Source organism: Aotus nancymaae, unplaced genomic scaffold, assembly GCF_030222135.1.
Source record: "Aotus nancymaae isolate 86718 unplaced genomic scaffold, 86718_ANA_hifiasm-v0.15.2.pri h1tg000059l, whole genome shotgun sequence".
Lineage (NCBI taxonomy): Eukaryota > Metazoa > Chordata > Mammalia > Primates > Aotidae > Aotus > Aotus nancymaae.
The window spans coordinates 13,242,417-13,267,657 of NW_026988473.1; the positions used below are offsets into that span (position 1 = coordinate 13,242,417).

General features: G+C 35.9%; 2 protein-coding genes across 2 annotated transcripts; both read left to right on the forward strand.

Annotated features, from left to right (window-relative positions):
• Positions 1-1,734: 1,734 nt before the first annotated feature.
• Positions 1,735-2,652, forward strand: LOC105706483 (olfactory receptor 5M11). Its single transcript, XM_012436902.2, has one exon. The coding sequence runs from the start codon at positions 1,735-1,737 to the stop codon at positions 2,650-2,652; it is 918 nt and encodes a 305-aa protein (XP_012292325.2).
• Positions 2,653-20,232: 17,580 nt separating this feature from the next.
• Positions 20,233-21,150, forward strand: LOC105706480 (olfactory receptor 5M11-like). The gene has a single exon (XM_012436898.2). The coding sequence runs from the start codon at positions 20,233-20,235 to the stop codon at positions 21,148-21,150; it is 918 nt and encodes a 305-aa protein (XP_012292321.2).
• Positions 21,151-25,241: the final 4,091 nt, after the last annotated feature.

A 25,241-nucleotide genomic window follows, 5' to 3' on the forward strand; every position in this document is an offset into this window, starting at 1 on the left:
ACTCTGTAATCAAGGCCTTCTAACCAGTTCCTAACCTCTGGATATGTCATTGCTTCTACATGATATTCCTTAGGTACATACTCAAGGACACAACTCAATCACATAATAGAACATGCCTAAATGTAAGGAGAATGTGTCTAGCACAACCCTATTTATCATGGTGCACTATGGAAGAATGCCATGGCTATCTGTGTCACCAGCAACTCCTTATCATCATATATCTCAAGGCCTTCCAAGTCTATATATGGAATTTTATAAAAACGTTTGGCTTTAGAAAGGCGATATGTATTGCAACAGCAGCTAATAAAGGAGGTTCTTAAAACACATAATTTTGAGTTATTATCTCAGATTCTCAGATTGTATACACTAGTAGTGTGACCTTGGTTCAATTATATGACCTTTTGTACATTGCTTTTCTCAATAGTAACAACAGCACAGAGTTTTGCTATAGACCTTCTAAAACTTACAATAAAATAAATGAGGAGACTCATTTTGAAATGAGACAAGAATTGGGAAGCCTACAATAAAAATTTCAAGTATGAAAGAATGGGCAAAAAATAAAAACAACTTGAGAGAAAGGAAAATGAGAATTAGCAAAGATTCTGATGTGAAAAGAGGTTAAAAAGCCAAAGGGATTTGTAATACTTCTTGTTAGATACAAGTTGTAATTAGAAGATTAAATAATAACTGTGGAATATTAATTTCTTTTCTTTCTAAACACATTAAGTCATTGCTCTAAACATCCTCAAGATACTACATGAAAATTTATTTTATTTCACAGTTCTTTGTTCATTTATTTGGCATATGTTTATTGAGCCGTTATGACTGTACATTTTGAGCTGTGATCTGGGAACACTTGCATTAGAATCCTACAGATATTTGTTAGAGATGAAGATTCCAGTACCCCACATAAGAATTTCTGCAAAAGTTAACAAGCTTCCCAAGATATTGCTTCTACACTAAGTTTCAATAATCACTTAATTCCCCTGAGAACATGGCAAAATGCAAGGCTACATGGAGATAAATATATGAGTAAAAATTGCGAGTCATTCATTCTTTTATGCTCTCCTTTTTGAATTTAAATAAATTCAGTATAAAAATATGTGTTGAGCAGTATAATTAAAAAGTTGAACTTCACTTTGTCCCTGCTCTCAACATCATTATGTGAGGAGAAAGTATATGCTTTATAATGATATAATGGGGCTAAAGAATAAATTACATAAATATAAAATACTCTGGAAACAATGAAGTAAGAGATAATTCAGTGACAGATATTAGGAGAAACAAATAAAAAGTGCTTCACAAAGAAGTGGCTGTTAAGGTGGGTCATATAGCATGAGTAGAATTAGGTTTAAAAAAGTGCAGGAAGATAGAAGAGATGTAGCTCAGTCAGATAGATAGATGATAGATGATAGATCGATAGATAGATAGATAGATAGATAGATAGATAGATAGATAGAGGTATAGGTATAGATTTATCTATAGGTGTAGAGACAGAATATATTAGTAACTTAATTCCTAGGCAGATGACATAATGGCATTGCAGACTTAGAAAATTATGGTAAGTCTAACATAATTACCAAAATAAAAGTTTATGGTAGTACCCAGAAATAGATAACTTTGGATGAAATATGAAGATGTGGAGAAAAACTAATTCAAATGAATGTTAACATGGTATGTGTATTTGTTCATATTTGTTTTATTTCTTTAGTTCCAAGAGCAAACTGTCAGGAAATGTCCAACATAAATGGCAGTGCAATCACAGAATTTATTTTACTGGGGCTCACAGATCGGCCAGAACTGCAGCCTCTGCTCTTCGTGTTGTTTCTGGTCGTTTACCTCATCACCGTCCTAGGCAACTTGGGCATGATAATGTTAATCAGACTGGACTCTCGCCTTCACACGCCCATGTACTTCTTCCTCACTAACTTAGCCTTTGTAGATTTGTGCTATACATCAAATGCAACCCCGCAGATGTTGACTAATATCATATCTAAGAAGACCATTTCCTTTGCTGGCTGCTTTACACAGTGCTATATTTTCATTGCCCTCCTTCTCACTGAGTTTTACATGCTGGCAGCAATGGCCTATGACCGCTACGTGGCCATATGTGACCCTCTGTGCTACAGTGTGAAAATGTCCAGGCGAGTCTGCATCTGCTTGGCCACATTTCCCTATGTCTATGGCTTTTCAGATGGACTGTTCCAGGCTATCCTGACCTTCCGCCTGAGCTTCTGTAATTCCAATGTCATCAACCACTTCTACTGTGCTGACCCACCACTCATTAAGCTTTCTTGCTCTGATACTTATGTCAAAAAGCACGCGATGCTGATCTCAGCTGGTTTGAACCTCTCCAGCTCCCTCACCATCATCCTGATGTCCTATACCTTCATTATTGCCACCGTCCTCCAGATCAAATCAGCAGAGGGAAGGCACAAGGCATTCTCCACCTGTGGTTCCCATATGATGGCTGTCACCCTGTTTTATGGGACTCTCTTTTGCATGTATGTAAGACCACCAACAGATGAGACTGTTGAGGAATCTAAAATAATAGCTGTCTTCTACACCTTTGTCAGTCCGGTACTTAATCCATTGATCTACAGTCTGCGGAATAAAGATGTGAAGAAGGCCTTGAAGAATGTCCTGAGATGAAATATGGTCATGACCATGGCGATATCTTCACTTTCTAATAAACCATAAGTCAAAAACTTTGGCTCAAATGTACTTGCATTTTGATTATCAGTTTTAGTATTCACTGTCAGTATGTCTTGAGTATCTTAGCTAAAAATCTCACGTTGGAGAAAAATGAGCTGTATTTATTTTTCTAGGCCATGTCCCATAAGTTGGTCTTCATCCAGTAGCATTGGCATTAGCATGGAGGCTGTCAGAAATGCAGAATCACATTCTCCATCTCAGTCCTATGTATTGTATTCAAAATGTATTTTAACCAAATCCCCTGGTGTTAAGTTATCACATTAAAATTTGAGTCACTCTTAGTGAAAATTCCCAATTGGTATGCTCTGGAGCATTTGTTTGCTCTTATTGTTTACAATAGGAAAGAGGTTACACACTCTGTTCATGCAGTTTCTTGAATTTATTCTATTCTTATTCCCAACTATCTTTTGGTTTGAAGGGTCCTTATTAAACACATTCTACTGTACTCCTCCCCTTAATATTAGGTAAAATCATAAAGTATGGGTCATGGCAGTGGTTTCTTGCTTTTCATAAATGTGCTTATGAAGTGGTGAGGGTGGTAATGAGAAGAAAGGGGGACAAAATGCTCATGATTTTTTCTAGAATTGCATTTGTGGGTCCAGTCCTCTGAGCTATACAAACTCACCTCCTCCTTCTTACCCTGCAGCGTAGGAGTACTATTTTCTGTATCATCTACATTTCAAAAATTTGGAACCATGTGACAGAAGGAGGGACTACAACTAAAGGGAGAAATGAAATTTAGCAGGGAATGAGTCATACCTGAAAGAGTATCTATCTTGAGCTGTATATTGCTTCTATTCTGAATTATGCTCAGGTTAGGTATGTTACTTCTTTTCAACCTGAGCATAGTACTATAACATGGATTGTTCATGTATACATGAAAAAAAATGCAGTTTGGCTAAGGCTAAATACAAAAAAATAAAGTAAAATGCTCGAGTTTCTTCAGAACTCTAACAAACCAAAGTAAATTTGTCTTCAGGTTTTGTGCTAAAATCAATAATTTAAGGGAAACTAAAATATTATTCTAATCTCTAAAATGTCTTCTTTCTGTCCAAAAATGATGAATATATTCTAAATTTTTTTCTTGAAACACAAAGCCTGCCATTTCACCATTAGAAAATAAAAGGCATTAATTATTATCTATATTTCAGTATATATTAATATATATTACATTGTACATTTAATGTCAATATTATTCAATATCTCTCCCTTCTTTTTTTTAATACAACGAACAACATCTAATTTAATACAACATCAGATTAGTCAATCATTAGAAAGAATTTACTATAAATATATAAGAGCATCTCTCAGCATTCAGGGAAAAGAGTGCAGCTGGAACTCAGGAAACAATCAAAATGCAGGACGCAAAGGCCCAAAAACTTACACCTCATTTTCTAATCCATATCTGTTTGTTTCTGGGATATATTAGTCTGATAATTTAAACTTAATATAATGATTAAGTTTAAATATGAACCTTATTTCCTACAACCTTGCTATTTTGTCTTAGTTTTAGAAGGGTTTTAAAATTTGTTTCTTACATTCCCTAATATTTAATACATTTAATAGGTAAAGTAAGAAATACCTGTGAGTTTTATTTCTATTTTTTATTGCACTGGCTACACTGATAATACAATGCTGAATGAAGGTATTGAGCAGATATCTATGCTTTGTTTCCCATCTAGTGTGAGCATATTTAATATATTACCAGGTTGTGTAAAGATGAAGACTTTTCATTGATGTATTTTATCCAATTGAATGCTTCCTTCCATTATTTTTGCTTAGAAGCTTTGTTATTAGTTGATATTAAATAATGTGAAAAGTAGTTTCAGCATCTATTGATTAATTCTATGGCCACTCCCTTATTCTGTTAATGTGGTGTTTAACTGTGTTTACTTTGCATTCCTGAGTTTACATCAAATTAATTGTATTATTTTTTTCTATCAGTGGATTCGATTCATTGAAGTATTTCTGAAATATAAAATAGTCTTATGCACATTTTGAAGAAATATTTGCTCTATAACTTAATTTTTTTCTAATGCCTTGATCAGATTTTAATACTGAGTTTATAGAACAAGGTAGGAAATGTTGCTCCTTCCTGTATTTTTCTAAATGTTTGAGTAAGATAATGATCATTTCCTCTTATGTATGTGTTAAAATTTATAAGTGAAATCACTGGGGTCTGGAGATTCCTTTGTGGAAAGTTTTGATTGTGATTTTAATTTCTTTAATAGATAAGAAGCTATTCAGGTGGTCTGCTTGTGTCTATTTTGGTGTTTTGTGTCTTTCAAGGAATTTGTCCATTTCATTTGTATTGACAAATTAATTGTTATAGTATTTTCTTAGTGTCTTTTTAATGTCTCTACTATCTTTTTAAAATATCTTCTTTTGTAATCCTGAAATAAATAATTTGTGTTTTCTCAATTTTTTGGGGGTGGGTCAGTCTGGTAGTAGGATTATCAGTTTAGTTACACTATCAAATAACTGATTTTTTTGGTTGTTCTTTACTGATTTATTTTCTATTTTGGTAGTTTCTGCTGTTACTTTCTTAGTTCTACTTTCATGGCATTTGTCTTTATCTCCTTTTATGATTTTTTTAAACTGATAGTTTAGATTTTTGATATGAGACTTTCTTATTTTCTCATATAAATGTTTAAAAGTATGTATTTTCCCTTATTTTTGCTTTAGCTATAATACACTAATTTTGATAAAATCAATGTATGTCATCAGTCAGCTTGCATTCTTTTTATTTCCCTGTGAAATAAATTAATAAATTAAGTATGGTTTATTAGGTGTGTATATACTTAATTACTATATATTTGGGGATTTTAAGATATATTTTATTGCTATTGATTTCTAATTTAATTCCATTACTGTCTGAGAACATACCCTATATGATTTCATTCTGCTAAAATTTATTGAAACTTGTTTTGTGTCCAGTAGTATGGCCTAAATTGATACTTTTTTTTAATATTCAAAAGGAATGTGCATTGACAGTTGTTGGATGCCAAGCTGATGCATTGCATAGTGGCATGTGTCCTCCAACTTGGTATTAAGCTAGTGCAAAAGTAATTGTGGTTTTGCCATTACTTTTATGACAAAAACATCAATTACTTTTACGCTAACCTAAAATTTATTATCTGCTTAACTTCTCTTTTATTCTTCTATTCTACCTTTGCTTGCCTCCACCTGTCCAACATTTTTGGAATTAACATTTTTATTAATACTTCATTTGTTTTATTTATTGTCTTTTTAATGCACCTCTTTTAGTTCTTTTGATAATTTTTACAGTGTTCTAAGTGAAGAAGCAGGAGCATTACCATGTTGGATAAGCCCCCATTCTAAAGTGCACCTTAATAAAAAACCACCTAAATCAAAGGGCACCAGGCTAATGGCTAAGGTCAGCATTACCCTAAACCAAAAATAACATCTCCAACCAGAAACATTCCAAACTCCTCCCTGACCAGAGACATGCTAGCCCTGAAATAACCCCCCTCCAGCTAGGAAGATGCCAGCCTTGAGATAAACCCACTCCAGCTGGAAAGATGTCTGCCCCAAGATAAACTTCCCTTCTCCCAGAGATATTCCATCCCTGCCACAAAACTTCTCCCTCACATAGAATCATTCTGAGCTTGTGATAAGCCCTTTCACCCTAAAACCAATATATAGTCTTAGTCTGGAAGAGAAAGTGCTTCTGACTGAAATCAACCAAGAGCCCCTCTCAGGTTTTATCTAAAGTAAACCTGCCTTTAGCTGTTGAGCCACATTTCATGTTTCTTTCCTCTTTCTTTAATTCTTACACTAAGGATGAAAATATACATTTTAAATTATCATGGAAAATTTATAATTCATATTTCACTTCATTCTTCACACTTTATGCTTTATGTATCACAAGTGTACTTATCTATTACAAGTGTATAAGTCTATCTGAACTTTTCTTTGTGTTAATTTTGACATATATTTTACTTCTACAAAATTTTAAATCCCACCTTAGAATGAGATTTTTTTTTTTGCTTGAAATGGTCATTCTTCTGATAATAGAATAAAAGGAAGAAAAAAATTGAGTTTTATATTTACTCATATATTTTTAATAGACAGTATTTTTTATCCCTTTTGTTACTCAAATTTTCATTGGCTGTCATTGCATACGAGTATAAAAAATAAAACTTTTTTGTTATTATAGTTCATGCTGCTGGTAGCAAACTTATTTAGCTTTTTTCTGATGATATCTTAATTTTACCCCCTTCTTAGTGTATATTTTCTCTAAGTAAAAAACTGGGCTGGTAATTTTTGATGTTTCTATTTATTTCAACACTTTAAAGATGTCATTCCACTATATTCTAACTGTCTTTGATTCTAATATGAAGTTAATCATTATTGTTCTTCTATGTGTGTGTGTCCTTTAATCAAGATTTCTTCTTATAAATAGTTTTCATTATATTGGCTATTATGGCTCTAGGTAGGACTTTTTTGGTATTTAACTTGCTTGTAGTTTGCTCAACCTCTTTGATCATTAAGTTGATGTCTTCACCAAATTTACTAAAACTTTGACAACTATTTATTTATTTTGGACACCATAATATGTATATTAAGTACTTTGTATTTTCCATAAGTTAATGAAGCTCTGTTTATTGGTTTTACATTTCTCATTTTTCTTCATTCCTTTTCTTTCTATTCTTCACACTAGACAATTTCTATTGAGTTTATCTATTCCCTGAGACTTTCTTCTTCCATCTCTAACCTAATATTTACTACTGTTTAAATAAATGCTTTAGACAAACTAATTTAACTAAGTTTACTTGAGCAAAGAAGAATTCACAAATCAGTTAATATTTAGAAATAAAAGAGGTTGTGAAATCCTCCCACAGCATGATTGGTGCCATTGTATGAGATGTCTAGGGAGGCAAAATGGAGAAACCATCTGATCGCCTGTGCATTGGCATTTGCCTTATTTGGACATGGTGGGACAAGGCTCTTGTCTTTTGTGAGCATGGTATGATTGGTTGTCACCAGTGATAGTTTGAAAGTTGACTGTGATTGGCTGAATCCTGGCTATTTGATTAAAACTAAAAAAAAATACTCCTAAATTATATTTGTTTTTATGTGGTACATATGGACTACATGTCTGTAGCACAGAGTTAGCCTCATGGCAATGAACTTCTGATTTATTTGAATTAATAATTTACCTCTTTTGATCAACCTATCAATCTTAAGAAATTGTCCAATATAGGGACCAGGCACAATGGTGCATGCTTGTAATCCCAGCACTTTAGGAGGCCAAGTTGGGTGTATCACGAAGTTGAGAGATTGAGACCATCCTGGCCAACATGGTGAAACCCCATTTCTACCAAAAATACAAAAAACTTGCTGGGCATGTGGCACATGCCTGTAGTCTCAGCTACTCCAGAGGCTGAGGCAGGAGAATGACTTGAACTTGGGAGGCGGAGGTTGCAGTGAGCCAAGATCCACTGCACTCTAGCCTGGCAACAGAGCAAGATTCCGTCTTGATTAACAATGGCCAATATCTTGGGCATTAACACCGCTCTCTGTAACCATCAATGAATTTATCTGAACTCAGTGTGTAATTCACAAGTCATGATGTTAGTTAATTAAATTTAAGTTCTTGCTCTTCTAGTCAAAGTGAGACTCTTCAACACACAGCAGATGACTTCATGCAAGAGGATAAAGTACACCTCAGAGACTGTTTGTTGACTATCAAGAGACCAACACTAAAGACTGAAGCATGATCCTCAACCAAGGCTCATACGTATCAAACTGGCTAAAATGAAAAGAATCAAAGAATTAGGCAGAAGAGGAATCTACTTGTTTTAATGAAGTAGATTGAGTATTAGTTTACTGTAACTAACGTTTACAAGATAAATACAATACCATATGTATCTATCTATGTACAGAATGAAGTGTTGGTGATCACATATACTCCACCATTCAACCAACAGATAGTCCAAAGATGATATTCAAAAAAATTTTTATTTTAGTAAGGCAGTTTAGAGAAGTTTTCTGGAAATTATAACCTTTAGAGTAGAGTCAGCTATAGTAATTAATTTTTGAGACAGATTTATAATTATCATCTCATTTACATTTATACCAAACCAGAGAAGAAATATTTTTCAGTATTATCTATTTAGAGTGACTTACACCTGCTGAAAAACTACACTCTATAGTACAAATTAAGAGGTGTAAGCCAATGTTCAGTTTCTGATTGTTTATAGTGTTTCTGATTGTTTATGGTATTGTTAAAATCCCTGAATCACGAGTCTCTTATTTTTTGCTTACTGAAATATGGAGTAGCTCATGAGCTTGATTGTTGACTATATTCTCCACAGATGAAATATGTCCTGAAGCAACACAACAGACTATTTCTTGTGGGGACGTCTGGTATATTAGGAGTCCACACTAGGGAAGCCTTAGTACTATGAACCAAGGCTTCACATTAAATTATTAAATAATTAAATTCAATTGACAATTAGAGAATTAGGGTTATGTGGAAGATCAAGGTTAGTCTACAAACAGTCAAATTATCTTTTCCTTCACTTTTTTATTCATATTTTTACATAATTTAACTGCAAAATTAACCAAACTTAATGGATTTTGTCTACTGTTAGATTTAAACAAGGAGTCTAAATATGTGGATCTAAAACCCTAGCCTTATAAAGAAGAATTAAATGTACAATTTGAACAGGCAGTTGCACTTGGAATATTAGTGAACTTTGTTATAGAGTGAACAGAAAGATCCCTAATATCAGGTAGGGAATTAGGTTTGAAGTGCCATATCCAGCATTCAGTTAGGTTTTTGACAGAAGCTGTCAACTGCTAAATCCTAACCATAGCATTATTTTGTCACAAAGAAACAGAAAATGGCACAGGAAACAAGGAAAAGGACAGAGAACTCTTGATCCACGATCCTATTACTAGAAAAGTTTACCTAGGATATCCTTATCTAGGATATTCCCTGCTTCTGGGAAGAAATATCCCTGATTGGCTTTACATTGATATCTCTTAAAGGTGAACATTCTCAAAAATATGGAGGGCTCCTTCTGACTTGAGAAATGTGGACCCAAGGCTTAAGCCTCTGAAGTTTCTGTTGCAGTGTGGATAGTGAGATGCTGGTATGGTCCCTTGCAATGAAGCTAGTTAGTTTAGTTTAAAATCAAAAAGGTCTTAATTTTAAATTTTATTTTGGGAAGTTGCCAACAATGTCAAAAGATTAAAATATCTGATTAAATAGAATCACAGATTACTGTGAAACAGCACTCATTCATTTAGCTAGAATGATACTTCAATGATGTAAAAGGCACATACAGAAAGCCACATATTTATAGGAAAAACAACTTAGCCCTTTTAAGAGAAAAGGCTTATGTTTTTTAAGTAGTCAAAAACCTGATAAAGACAACATGAAGCACAGGAAATTGTTCTGATCAAACACAAAATCATTGTTTTCTAGGCCAGTTACTGAAGAGGTTAAAAAAACTTCAATGATTTACTAAGAGCAGAGCAATAATCTAAAGGAGAGAGAAAAAAAGTATCGTGTTAACAGAAAAGGGCAACTTCCCCTTTTGAATCAGGGAACTGCTGATATTAATACTCAATTAAAAAAAACCTTGAAACAAATAATTCTCCTCAAATCTTAACCAACGTGGTCACACATAAAATTCTTTACCCAACATTCATCTTTCATCAACTTATGACAACTTCTCGTATCTATTCAGTTTTTGTCCTGTACTTTTTCCCTTTCTCAACAAGTCATTCTATTTTAGGATAAAAATACTTTTTTTCCCTTAACAAAACAAAACACATCTTCATTGTTTTCAGCTTTTAGTACCAAAAACACATCTTACCTTCCTTGTATATTTGCATATAGAGTATTTCCCTTATTATTTCTAGTAATTTTAATCTAATAGACTAAAACTAATAGAATTCTTAATCCTTAATAACCTTAATTCAGAGTGAAAACTAAATAGTAAGCAGTTTTGAGCGCCTGAAACATTCTGTAATTTAACATCACTTCATAATCCCTACAAGCATGCACTTGCTCATAGTACAATATTTCAGTTAGGCACAGGATGTGTTTAGTAACAGACCTAACTGTTTCTTTTTTTTTCTCTCTTTTTTTTTAATTGCATTTTAGATTTTGGGGTACATATAAAGAACATGCAAGATTGTTGCATAGGTGCATACGTGGCAGTGTGATTTGTTGCCTTCCTCCCCTTCACCTATATGTGGCATTTCTCCCTATGCTATCCCTCTCCAACCTCTCACCCCCCACTGTCCCTCCCCTATTTCCCCCCAACTGTTTCAATCTGTTTTTAATAAGGAGCCAGAGATGGGGTGAAATTTTATCTATATCCTTTTATATTTTTAGGGTGCAGGCTAAGTTTTTGCTTGTTCAAATTTCCCTCAGCCTCAACTTTCTTTGATGATAAAAATGCTAAAACCTCTTATTATATGAACATCTTTCACGTGAAAATTTTATCTCCCTCACATATATTTAATTCACTTGTTTTTAACAGTTTGGCTTAGATTTCTCATGAAGATGAGACATTAAATAGCAGGCCATAATCTTAAGTTATGTTTATTGCTGGCAAATTGTTTAATATTGAGATAACATGAGCTTCTCTTACTAATAACCTAGGAAAAGTTATGTGTATGTACTGTATATAATGTGAAAATTCTGAAGACATGTCTACTTTTTAATCAGAAAATACACTTTAAGCATATTTTATTTATCAAAGATTATCCCAGTTTATATAAACTTGAAAACAAATTTGGCTTACCTTCCATCTTTCTAAGTGCTCAGGAATATTTAATTAATATAAGTATTAGCAGCAGCAAATCAATACCAGTCCCCGGCAACTTGATTCTTACCTCCTCATAGGAAGAAATTCATCTGAGTGGCGTAAGCTAGAATGAGAGATCAAGGCAAGTTTTAGAGCAGGAGTAAACATTTATTAAAAAGTTTGAGAGCAAGATAAAAGGAAGTAAAGTACACTTGGAAAGGGGCAAGTGGATGACTTGAGAGATACAAGTGTTCAATTTGACCTTTGACTTGGGGTTTTATATATTGGCATGCTTCTGGGGTCTGTGTCTCTTCTCCCCTTGGGGTGAGCTGTCTGCATGTCCAGCAGCCCGCCAGCACTCTGGAGGGGCTGCATGCTCAGTGTGTTTACTGAAGTTATGCACGTGCTCATCTGAGGAGTTTTTTTTTTTTTTTTTTTTAACCAGTCCAGTGTTCCTAGAGGAAGGTCACATACCAGTTAAATTCTACCATTTTGCTTCTGAGTAAGCATGTTTGGGCCAATTTGCCCAACTACTGAGATCTTATCAGGAAGCTGTTGAACACCAGCTCCAGGTGTTTTCTAGCTATTCGGAGACTGTTTTTTCCTGGTACCAGCGGTGATCAATTATTATTTTAGAGAGACAGTTCAACAACCACCTCACCATCATCTGATAGTCACCTGACATTCCTGGGTGGTGACCAATTCCCTCTCCTGCCATGCTCATGTCTACCTAACTACCTCCTCTAACATAAGCACATTCTTAAACTATAAATAGAGCCCATTTACAAATGAATTTTGGCCATACCGTCTGGAGGTAGGGAAAAGAACACACACATACATACATACAGACAGACAGACAGACATAAGCATAGAGATGTATGCAGAACCTAAAAGTCACTTTTTAAATTTTTAGTCATGTGCCAGTTATGATAATACAAAACTCAATAGCATACAAAATGTCTAAACCTGAATTATATTTCTGGCAGATGGAATAAGTTAACATTATTCACGCAGGTGGTTAAAGCTATTTTTTTTTTATATTTGTGGAGAAGACTTTTAAGATTCTTTATTGTCAAATATCTCTTCTTTTTCTGGTGATGATGAAGAGCCACCTTCCACAAATTTGCATTTTAGAGAGACATCTATTAGGTCCTAGAGAAAACAAAATAGAAATTTACATCTTACAGTCATAGAGCTTAGATTTTATGTTTACATATAATCAGTTTCCTAAACGAAGAAAGAGAGATGTAGGCAAGTCCCAGGTAAGATAAGAGATAAAGGGGAAAAAAAGCCTTACACAAAGATAAAATTTGTGCTGTAAATTTATGTGAATGCATTCCCCATTCTTTAGTTACTCAGTCTTGTTTCTCTTTCTTATACAAAGAGAAAGACACTTTTACAAATGAAAATTTCCTTTGTAGATAAAAGTTGCTCTTCAAAGGAGTCTCAAAATAATAAGCTGAAAATAATTCTTATGTCTTAGAAGCATATTTTGAGTAATAAGTTAGCTAGATCAATGGTTTTGGGCCCGATTTTGGTTTTTTAGTTAGATTACTGTGTTCAGGGAAAAATTCAATGAAGAGTAGGAAAGCATTTTCTATGCCTAGATCAACGTGGATACTCCTAGTCTTACTTTAATCAGAGACTGTTTCTTCCTTTTCGTTGGTTTGTTTCCAAGACTGAATGACAGGCTAGCCAGTTTTTTTCCCCAAAGATAGAGTTTAGGGACAGAACAAATATCATGACAATATGGAAGAGATGGATAGAATTGGCAGAACACATAGTCAGCAGGGCTTATAGAGAGAGGACTTTCAGTCAACAGATAGGTTCCCATGGGAGAAGCAGGATTAAGTAGAGATCACAGAGAGGACTAATTCTTACAAGTGTTTTTCTGAAAATGTCCCAAGTGTCAAGAGCACAGCTTCAAGCACAGGGATATTTTGGACTAGATTTGAAACCCTCGCCATGGATATTCTTTTTTGTCTGAGAGATTGTTAGACTGTGGTCCCAGATGTGAAGCTATTGAAAACTTCCTCTAGTGGAGAAACAATCCGGCCCAAAGGGAGTAAGTTCATCAGATGGCTGGTGTAAAGTAGACAATTTCTTTTTCAATGGTTTTGTTACCAGAAAGGGGTCCCTGTCTAGACCACAAGAGAGGGCTCTTGGATTACACACACACACACACACACACACACACACACACACACACACACACACACATTTTGGGTGAGTCCATAGAGCAAAGCAAAAACAAGTTTGTGAAGAAAGTAAAGTGTGAAAGAATAGCTACTCCATAGACAGAGTATGGCATTCCCAAAAGTAACAGGAGGAACACTCTCACCCTAGGTACAATGTACAATGCTTGTTTATACAGACATAAAAAAAGATCCTGGGGAGATGTGCTCTACTATATGGATTTTTGAGAAAGGATTAAATTTCTTAAGTACCATATTATGTTTAAAACAAAATTAGAAATGCTTCTGTTCTCAAGATATTGGGATTTCAGAACACTCCTCATTCTAGGACAGTTTAAAATGTTATCAGTCTGTTCCTTTAACCATAAAATCCAGAGATGAGGAACTTTTTGGGAATGCAGTCCAGCAAATACTCATTTTTTTTCTAGCCCTTACTGAAGATGGGGTTGTTCTGGTTTGAATGTCTGTGATAGCCTAGCTGTTTATAATAAAAACTATCAATTCTGGAACAGGTAAAAGAAAGAAAATGAATAAAAATAAAAGAAAAAACTTATGAGTCTATAAAATCACACCCAAAGAGCAAATATAACAGTTATTGGCATTCAGGAGGGAGTAGAAAGCAAGAAAGGAGTAGAATACTTATTCAAATAAATAATAACATAAAACTTTCCAAATCTTGAAAAGATGTAAATACTCAGATATCGAAAGTGCAAAGATAACCAATCAGACTCAACCCTAATAAAACTACACAAAGGCATATAATGGTAAAGCTCTCAATGACCAAGGACAAGGAGAGGATTCTAAAAGTATCAGGAAACTAGAAGCAAATAATATACAAAAGAATTCTGTATGACTGGCAGTAGATTTCTCATCAGTAACCATAAAGGACAGTAGTAAGGGGGATGAGATATTTAAAGCACCAAAGGCAAAAAAAAAAAAAAAAAATCCAACAAAGGATAATGTACCCAGCAAAGCTAACCTTCAGGCAAGAAGGAGCAATCTTTTCTCAAATAAACATTGAGAAAATTAATCAGTACCAGACCTGTCTTATAAAAAATGCTAAAAGTAATTCTTTAATTTGAAAAAAAGGACACTAATGTGTAACATGGTAACATTTGAAGGTAAAAAAATTCACTAATAAAAGTAAGTGTACAGACAAATTCAAAATACACTAATGTGTAATTAAAGTGTACAAATCATTCAGATTTTTAGAATACTTACTAAAAGACAAAAGTATTAAAATAACAATAACCGTTTATAGGATAGACCTCATGTGAAATGTTATTATCACACCAAAAGAAAAAAAGGAGGAATTCAAGACAAAAGTTCCGTGTGGCCCCTACAGAGAACATAGGACAGACACTGATAAATTTCAAATCTAATTGGAACACTTTGGGATCAGGAAGCCTGCTATCAAAGTGCTCAATTAAACTCAAGAGGGATGATTCCAGATGTAATATTCACCATTGCTATTACTCAGTCCCTCTGAGATTTGCTTTAAGAGAAAGAACCAAGTCTCTCATCCTAATATAAACAGTGCTGCATTTTACAGCTTAGAAAGGCATCAAGAACATTCCTTAATCAAAGACTGAGACATAAGTGTATTTCAGAACCACAAGTAAGTCCTTGTTTTTAACCTTTATTTTTAGTGAAGAGGAAATTATTCTAAAGTTTTAAACAGAGTCTCATAAATCATGTATATGTACCATTCTTAAATATCACATTTTCTTTGACTTTGAAAATCAGTGAAGAACAGGAATCTTGATTTTTATCCCTGAGAGAAGATATGTCTTCTGTTATTGGCTATGTGTAATGAGTAAGGTCAGCTATAAAAAGTATTCATTACCTTCCTACTTTATTCAGATTTTGTTACCTTGAAGTTTGCTTATTAAAAAGTCACTGATTCTTATGTTTCTAATTTCATCTCAAGCATATTGATTATCTCTAGCTTTACAAGCATAAATTGGCAACGCTATATTTTCCTTTGTATACCTGTAAGACAAATTCAACTTTGGTACGCTTTGTTTCTTAAAAATATGTATATGTGGTCTTTTGGTTTTGTTTTGTTTCTAGGAGTAGAGTTTGTTACTCAGTTAATTTCTCTGACTTCAGACTTACTGAAATTTTCTTTAATCTTCCTGGTCAGTATTTTACAAAACGATCACTGGTGCAAAACACTGAAAAAGGCAAACAATTCATTTACTACTCAAAATTTAAAGGCTATTTTTAGAGATAGGAGGAGGCTTATTCTAATAAAAGAGTTCATATACTTCAGTGCAGGAAATCTATGAGCCCCTTATATTTGGGAGGTAAGATTTTGAGTATGTACATTTATCTTGGCTCAGAAGTCACAGTTTCATTGGATTTTCAAGAAATTCATGTAACATACAAACAAGCATGCTCTGCTGTCACGGTATTCAAATTCTTAGTAACTTTTGAACAAGGATTTTTTATATTTTTACTTAAAGTTGAGCTTAATATATTATGTAGCTTATCCCAGTTCTAAGTTTTACAACTTGTAACTATCTCCCATTCTTGAGCTACTCCTCTGCTGGTTTTTCTTCCATCAAGTATAGCCTAACTGGGAAGAAACCTGCTCAATTCAGATGTTCCTTTTTCAGAAGGTGTTCCTCCTTCACTCTGACAATTTACAGGCAGCTAGACCTGCTGTGGCTTTTTTCCTGTATCACACATTCTACTCCTTGTCATTTTTGCTTCTATACTCTCTTGAGTGCCTCTGCTCTAACTCAGTAGGATATTTCTAAATCTGACACAAGTTTTGGAATCTGGAAGACAAAGCTGTTTAAAATCACATAAGTGACATGCAACCAACATGTTCTCCAGTAAAAGAAACCCTCAAGAACAATTTCTGAATGTGTTTTTTATTTTAGTCTCAAATTTTCACATCCTGATCTTTTTATACCCAATTTTGTCTATTCCTGTAAACATTATTTATCCTCTCTTTGGGACTTCATGGATGTAGAGAAACATGAAAATATCTCCTGTGTCACTTTGCTGCTGCCATACAAAACACTTTTTTTTCTGAATATTTTCTCCTAGATGCCTCTTGAAGAGTAGCTACAAATAACCACCAAACCCTGTTCTCCAGGAAAGCCCCTGAATATCCTCGGAAAAGTCATAGGTAGAGATGAAACATATATTCGATGAAGTAAAAGTTTGTGTTTTAGAAAACGTCTCAGCTGGATTTTCTGTGCTTGTCTGTAGGAGCTCTATGCACACTCACACACATAGACACATCAGTAATGCTTCCAAAACAAGACCACTGCTCTTTATGCATCTGCTCTTTATGCGTCCAGGAACACCCTCCTTTTCTAAAACAGCCTTATACCTTGATGTCTTCCACCTTAAGTTTGTTGCTAAAAAGGGTCACCTTTAAAGTGAGGTCTTCCTTGATCTTCCTATTTGCTAATGGGTACACCATTTATTGACCATTCTATCAGTCTCTGTTCACTAGAAAGAATGCAGAAGGGCAGGAATTTCTGAGAACTTCTTCATTTCTGTGTCTACAGTGTCTAATAACACAACATGTTGAGTATAAGTCTTGTTTTATAAATATCTAAGTCGATGTTCAGAGTGACTTGAAAGGAAGGTGGGGAAGACATTACTGTCACCATTTTCAAATGGAAAAATGAATTGACTCTTCCACATGCAAAGCTTTTAGATTGCAAAGCATTGATGTAATACAGGACTCCAGACATACTCCTAGAATCAAGATTTGTTACTGTGTTCACATGTGGTATTCCCTAGATTACATTAGATACAGGTTATCCAGAGGTATGAGTCATGCACCCAGTGCACATGCCTAACTGTAGGTAGAATGCATGTGGCACAATTTTGTTTTTCATGCTGCACTATGTAAGAATGCATGGTTGTCTTTGTCCCCAACTGTTCCTATCATCATCTATCTTCAGGCCTTCTAGGCCTATATATGAAGAATTTCATAACACAGTTCATGTTTCAGAAAGCAATATATTGTAGCAGCAGCTAGTAAAAGAGTTTCCCAGTCATAATTGTAAGTTCTCATCTCAGACCCTGTATCCACCAGCAGTTGAGCTTGGTCCAATTATTTGACCATCATACTTCATTCTCTCACTGGTAATGTGAAGAGAATGATAGGATCTATCACATAGGATTTTGTGAGCACCAAACCTACTAAGTATGCAAAGAGCTTAAGACTACAACATGGTATATGGTTAAAGTTCCAGCCAGGTGAGTACCTCACACTTTGTAATCCCAGCATTTTGAGAGGCTGAGGAGGGAGGTTGCTTGAGCCCAGGAGTTTGAGACCAGTTTGGGCAACACAGTGAGACCCCTTTCTATGCACCCTCAACGCCCACTCCCCTCCAAAATTAGCAGGATGTGGTGGCACATGCCTGTAGTCCCACCCCCACCTACTGGTGAGGCTGAGACAGGTGATTGATTACTCAAGCCCAGGAGTTAGTGGTTACAGTGAGCTATGATTGTGCTATTGCATTCCAGCCTGGGTGACAGAGGGAGATCGTGTCTCTGATAAACAAACAAACAAATGAATAAGTAAATACTAAAAAGATCTAAATATGCTAGTGATAACTGTAATTATTATATTTGGCAATTATGTATTACATACTTACTGTTCTGGGTAGAGAGATCCAGCAGCAAAGAAAACCTTGATTATCAACCTAAAACTTATAGTCAAGTAAGTGTGGTCTCATTTTAAAATGAAAAAAGAATTGAGAAAATTGTGAAAAAAAAAAAACCATTGTAAGTATGAAAGATAGGGAAAAAGTAAAAATGTTTTGAGAGAAAGGAAGAGGGGATTCAGCACTAGTAGTGACGTGGAAAGAAACACAAGCCAGAGAGATTTCTAACACCTCATGTTTGATACAAGAGGTTAATAGCTTAAATACTAACCATGCCAAACTGATTTTTTTAAATAAAGACTTTAAGTCGCTACTATGATCATCTTTAAAATACTGTAGGACAATTCATTTGTTTTACAAATTCTTATTTATGTATTTATCATATATGTTTATTGAGAAATTGTGACTGTGCCATTATAAGATGTGGTCTGGGAACATGCATTAGAATCTGATGGATAATAGTTACATATGAAAATCTCAGTATCCAACACAAGACTTTCTGAAATAAACTGTGAATTTGCTCAATTAACAAGTTTCCCAAGAAATCACATTTAAAACACGAAATTTTAAATGCTATTTAAAAATGTTAAAAAGCACTTAATTCTTAGTACATGCCATCACGCAAAGCTATATGAAGATACAGAAGTGAATAGAACACATTCATTTTTTCATGCTTATACTACCTTTTCTTGTTTTCTTTAAACTTCAGTGTATAAATCTGTGATGAGTAGTCACACAACAATAATAAACTGGACTTTGCCTTTCTTTTTGAAGAAGCGATATATAAAAATTAGACATGTTAATATGATGGTGTAATGTACTAAAGAGTACATAAGTTTATAGGGTATGCTGGAAACACAGAGCAGAAAGGGATTAATTCAGTCTCAGGTAAGTAAGGAGTGTGGTGAGAAATGATTCACGAAACTGTAGTCTTTAGTCTGTGCTTTTTACGTTAAGTAGAAATTAAGAGGCAAAAATTAATATGGGGAGATAGAAGATCTGTAGCTCAATTGAACATATAGAAATGGATGTGGGTGTAGGTACAGTTACAGGTATGAGACAAAGTATAGAGGGAGTAATGTGATAGTAATTTTTTTTTTTTTTTAAGGCAGAGTTTCGCTCTTTTTACCCAGGCTGGAGTGCAATGGCGCGATCTCAGCTCACCGCAACCTCCGCCTCCTGGGTTCAGGCAATTCTCCTGCCTCAGCCTCCTGAGTAGCTGGGATTATAGGCACGCGCCACCGTGCCCAGCTAATTTTTTGTATTTCTAGTAGAGACGGGTTTTCACCGTGTTGACCAGGATGGACTCGATCTCTTGACCTCGTGATCCACCCGCCTCGGCCTCCCAAAGTGCTGGGATTACAGGCGTGAGCCACCGCGCCCGGCAGTAATTTTTTTTTTGAGGCGGAGTTTTGCTCTTGTCGCCGAGGCTGGAGTGCAGTGGCATGATCTCTGCTCACTGCAATCTCTGCCTCCCAGCAACCTGTGCCTCCCAGGTTCAAGTGATTCTCCTTTCTCAGCTTTCCGAGTATCTGGGATTATAGGTGCCTACCAACACACCCAGGTAGTTTTTGCAGTTTTGGTAGATACTGGATTTCACATGTTGGCCAGGCTGGTCTCGAATTCCTGACTGCAAGCAATCCAACTGCCTCAGCCTCCCAAAGTGCTGGGATTACAGGCATGAGCCACCACCACTGGCTGTGATAGTAACTTAACATAAAGGCAAGTGCAATCAATAATGACTTAGTAGAAATACAAAGTAAGATTATGCTAAAATTCATTTTGGATGCTAGTTTTCAGAGAAAAATGATTTCCACTGTCCTTAACAATGATTACCTTTTTATATGCTTCATTTCCATAGTTTCAAGAGCAGACACAGAGTCTCAGGAAATGTCCAACATAAATGGCAGTGCAATCACAGAATTTATTTTACTGGGGCTCACAGATCAGCCAGAACTGCAGCCTCTACTCTTCGTGTTGTTTCTGGTTGTTTACCTCATTACCGTCCTAGGCAACTTGGGCATGATAATGTTAATCAGACTGGACTCTCGCCTTCACACGCCCATGTACTTCTTCCTCACTAACTTAGCCTTTGTGGATTTGTGCTATACATCAAATGCAACCCCGCAGATGTTGACTAATATCATATCTAAGAAGACCATTTCCTTTGCTGGCTGCTTTACACAGTGCTATATTTTCATTGCCCTTCTTGTCACTGAGCTTTTCATGCTGGCAGCAATGGCCTATGACCGCTACGTGGCCATACGTGACCCTCTGCGCTACAGTGTGAAAATGTCCAGGCGAGTCTGCATCTGCTTGGTCACATTTCCCTATGTCTATGGCTTTTCAGATGGACTGTTTCAGGCTATCCTGACCTTCCGCCTGAGCTTCTGTAATTCCAATGTCATCAACCACTTCTACTGTGCTGACCCACCACTCATTAAGCTTTCTTGCTCTGATACTTATGTCAAAAAGCACGCGATGCTGATCTCAGCTGGTTTGAACCTCTCCAGCTCCCTCACCATCATCCTGATGTCCTATACCTTCATTATTGCCACCGTCCTCCAGATCAAATCAGCAGAGGGAAGGCACAAGGCATTCTCCACCTGTGGTTCCCATATGATGGCTGCCACCCTGTTTTATGGGACTCTCTTTTGCATGTATGTAAGACCACCAACAGATGAGACTGTTGAGGAATCTAAAATAATAGCTGTCTTCTACACCTTTGTCAGTCCGGTACTTAATCCATTGATCTACAGTCTGCGGAATAAAGATGTGAAGAAGGCCTTGAAGAATGCTCTGAGATGAAGTAGGGTCATGACCATGGCAATGCCTTTGTTTCCTAATAAACCTTAACTCGAAATCTTTGGCTCAAACGTCCCTGCATTCTGATAGTGAGTTTTAATATTCTCTGCAAGTATATCTTGAGTGTCTCAGCTAGAAAGCTCATGCTGGGGAAGAATGAGATTTTTCTAGGCTTTGCCCCTCCAAACGTGTTCTATGAATCAGCAGCATGAGCTCTGCCTTGGAGGTTGTTGCACATATAGAATCACATTCTGCACCTCAGGTGCACTGTATTTAAATATGTGTTTTATCCAACCCCTAGGTGATTTATCAGCACACTGAATTTTGAGAAGCACTGCTGTGAGTGAAACATGGCATGCCTGGGAACACTGTTGTGCTCTTTTTGTTTACAATGGTAAAGAAAATTAGTGTGCTCTCAGCTCAATTTCTTGAATTTATTCTCTTATTCCCACCTGCTGTTTCAGCAGGATGTCTTTAGAAACCCATTCTTCTGTATTCCAAGAAATCTATTATTCTGTACTCCTCTCCTGACTTGCTGAGTTAGATCAGAAACTAGGGTTCATAGTGGTGGTTTCTAGTTTTTATAAATGCGCTTATGTAGTGAAGAGTGGCAATGGGAAAAGAGAAGAAAAGAATAATTGAACACTCTTAAACTTGAGTTTATGGATCTAGCTCTCTGAATTACACAATCCCACCTCCTCATTGTCAGCCTCCAGTCTAGGGATGTTACTTTCTGTTTCACCTGATTTTGAAAAATTTAAGCAGGTTGATCTGAGAATAAGGACTGAAATTAAAATTGGAAATAAAACAACCAGGTAAACAATAGGTCATACAATAGAGTATGTACCTTGCTTTGAATATTCTTTCTATTTCTAATTATGTTTAGGTAAATAATGTGAATTTTTCTTTTCCTTAACACCAGCCTGTTTATATGTGCCATGAAAGTAAGGATTTCTTCTAGGAGAAGAGAAGAAATTACTCTGGCATCTTCAAAAACCCTAAGAAAGTAGAGCGAATTCATCTTTAGGCATTGTGCTAAAATGAATGATTTAAAGAACAAATAAAAGATAATTTTTTTTTTCAATATAGGTTTTCACTCTGTCACCCAGGTTGAAGTACAGTGGCATGATCATATCAATAGCTCCCTCCAACTCCTGGACTCAAGTGACCCTTCTATCTGAGCCTCCTGAGTAACTAGGACCACAGGTGTGTGCTACCACAGTTGGCTAAGTTTTAAAATTTTGCTGTATATCTGAGATCTGTCCATGTTGCTCAGGCAGCTCATAAACTCCTGGACTCAAGCAATTCTCCTGCCTCAGCCTCCCAAAGTGCTGGGATTAAAAGCATAAATTAATATTCCCCTGTCCAGATTCTTCTACTCTTCAAAATTTCTTCTTATGGCTTCAAAATACTAAATATTTTCTAAATACCTTTACTGGAAGACAAATTCTGCCATTACAGCATTAGAAAATAAAAGGCATAAAGTATTTTGTCCATATAAGTGTATATTAAGTTGTACATTAAATAACTGTAGTTATAAGGTTTCTGAATTTTGTTCTTGTTTGAGTTTGTTGTTTGTTTTATAAGTCAAAAAAAGCCCCAAGCTATCTAGGTCAACAAGCGGAATTTATTACAAATATATGGTTATATTTCACAAAATGTAAGACATTTAGGCATTGTGCTAAAATGAATGATTTAAAGAACAAATAAAAGATAATTTTTTTTTTCAATATAGGTTTTCACTCTGTCACCCAGGTTGAAGTACAGTGGCATGATCATATCAATAGAGTACAGCTGGATCTCAGTAATCCACCAAAATGCTGAACTCTAAGACCACGAGAAACCTTACTTACGTCTCATTGTCAATTTTATATCCATTTGTTACTAGGATATATAATAATTGAGTTTGATTATGACCCTCATGTCCAGCGACCCTGCTCATTTTTTTTTTTTTATTGCATTTTAGGTTTTGGGGTACATGTGAAAAACATGCAAGGTTGTTGCATAGGTGCATTCATGGCAGTGTGATTTGCTGCCTCCCTCCCCCTCACCCATATCTGGCATTTCTCCCCATGCTATCCCTCCCCAACTCCCCACCCCCCGCTGTCCCCCCCACTCCCCCGCAACAGACCCCCGTGTATAGTGCTTCCCTCCCTGTGTCCATGTGTTCTCCTTGTTCAACACCCTCCTATGAGTGAGAACATGTGGTGTTTGGTTTTGTGTTCTTGTGTCAGTCTGCTGAGAATGATGGTTTCCAGGTTCATCCATGTCCCTACAAAGGACGCGAACTCCTCATTTTTAATGGCTGCATAATATTCCATGGTGTATATGTGCCACATTTTTCCTGTCCACTCTATCATCGATGGGCATTTGGGTTGGTTCCAGGTCTTTGCTATTGTAAACTGTGCTGCAATGAACATTCGTGTGCATGTGTCCTTATAGTAGAACGATTTATAATCCTTTGGATATATGCCCAGTAATGGGATTGCTGGGTCAAATGGAATTTCTATTTCTAGGTCCTTGAGAAATCGCCACACTGTTTTCCACAGTGGTTGAACTAATTTACACTCCCACCAACAGTGTAAAAGTGTTCCTATTTCTCCACATCCTCTCCAGCATCTATTTTCTCCAGATTTTTTAATGATCGCCATTCTAACTGGCATGAGATGGTATCTCAATGTAGTTTTGATTTGCATTTCTCTAATGACCAGTGATGATGAGCATTTTTTCATATGTTTGTTGGCCTCTTGTATGTCTTCTTTTGTAAAGTGTCTGTTCATATCCTTTGCCCATTTTTGAATGGGCTTGTTTGTTTTTTTCTTGTAAATCTTTTTTAGCTCGTTGTAAATTCTGGATATCAGCCCTTTGTCAGGTGGGTAGGCTGCAAAAATTTTTTCCCATTCTGTTGGTTGCCGATTCACTCTATCGACTGTTTCTTTTGCCGTGCAGAAGCTGTGGAGTTTGATTAGGTCCCATTTGTCTATTTTGGCTTTTGTTGCCAATGCTTTTGGTGTTTTGGTCATAAAGTCCTTGCCTACGCCTATGTCCTGAATGGTTTTGCCTAGGTTTCCTTCTAGTGTTTTTATGGTGTTAGGTCTTATGCTTAAGTCTTTAATCCATCTGGAGTCAATTTTAGTGTAAGGTGTCAAGAAGGGGTCAAGTTTCTGCTTTCTGCATATGGTTAGCCAGTTTTCCCAACACCACTTATTGAACAGGGAATCCTTTCCCCATTGCTTGTTTTTATCAGGTTTGTCAAAGATTGGGTGGTTGTAGATATGTTGTGTCGTCTCCGATGCCTCTGATCTGTTCCATTGGTCTAAATCTCTGTTTTGGTAGCAGTACCATGCTGTTTTGATTACTGTAGCCTTGTAGTAGAGTTTGAAGTCTGGTAGTGTGATGCCTCCTGCTTTGTTCTTTTTGCTTAGAATTGACTTGGCTATGCAGGCTCTCTTTTGGTTCCATATGAAGTTTAAGGTGGTTTTTTCCAGTAATTATAGTAGAATTTTTGTTTATTTCTTCTATAAATTCTGAAAACCAGTATCAATGTCTTGTTCCTCATTTCATTTATTTATTTATTTATTTGAGACAGAGTCTTGCTCTTATTGCCCATGGACTGCAATGGCACAATCTCAGCTCACTGCAACCTCTGCCTTCTGGGTTCAAGCAATTCTCGTGCTTCATCCTCCTGAGTAGCTGGAACTACAGGCACCTGCCACCAGGCCAGGCTAATTTTTGTATTTTTAGTAGAAATGGGGTTTCACCACGTTGGCCAGGCTTGTCTCGAACTCCTGACCTTGTGATCTGCCTGCCTCAGCCTCCCAAAGTGCTGGAATTACAAGTATGAGCCACCATGCCTGGCCTTGCTCCTCATTTTAGGGGGAACATATTTAATGTATCATCAGGTTGTATAATGTTCACTGTAGAATTTTCATAGAGGTACTATATCCATTTGAGCAATTTTCCTTCTATTATTAGACTTAATTACTTTTTTTTGAGAATTATTCAGTTGTTGCATGGATCATTAGTTTGATTATTTTTTGTAGTAGTATTAAGATTCCATTCTAAAATTTGACATGTTTATTTATCCATCTGTT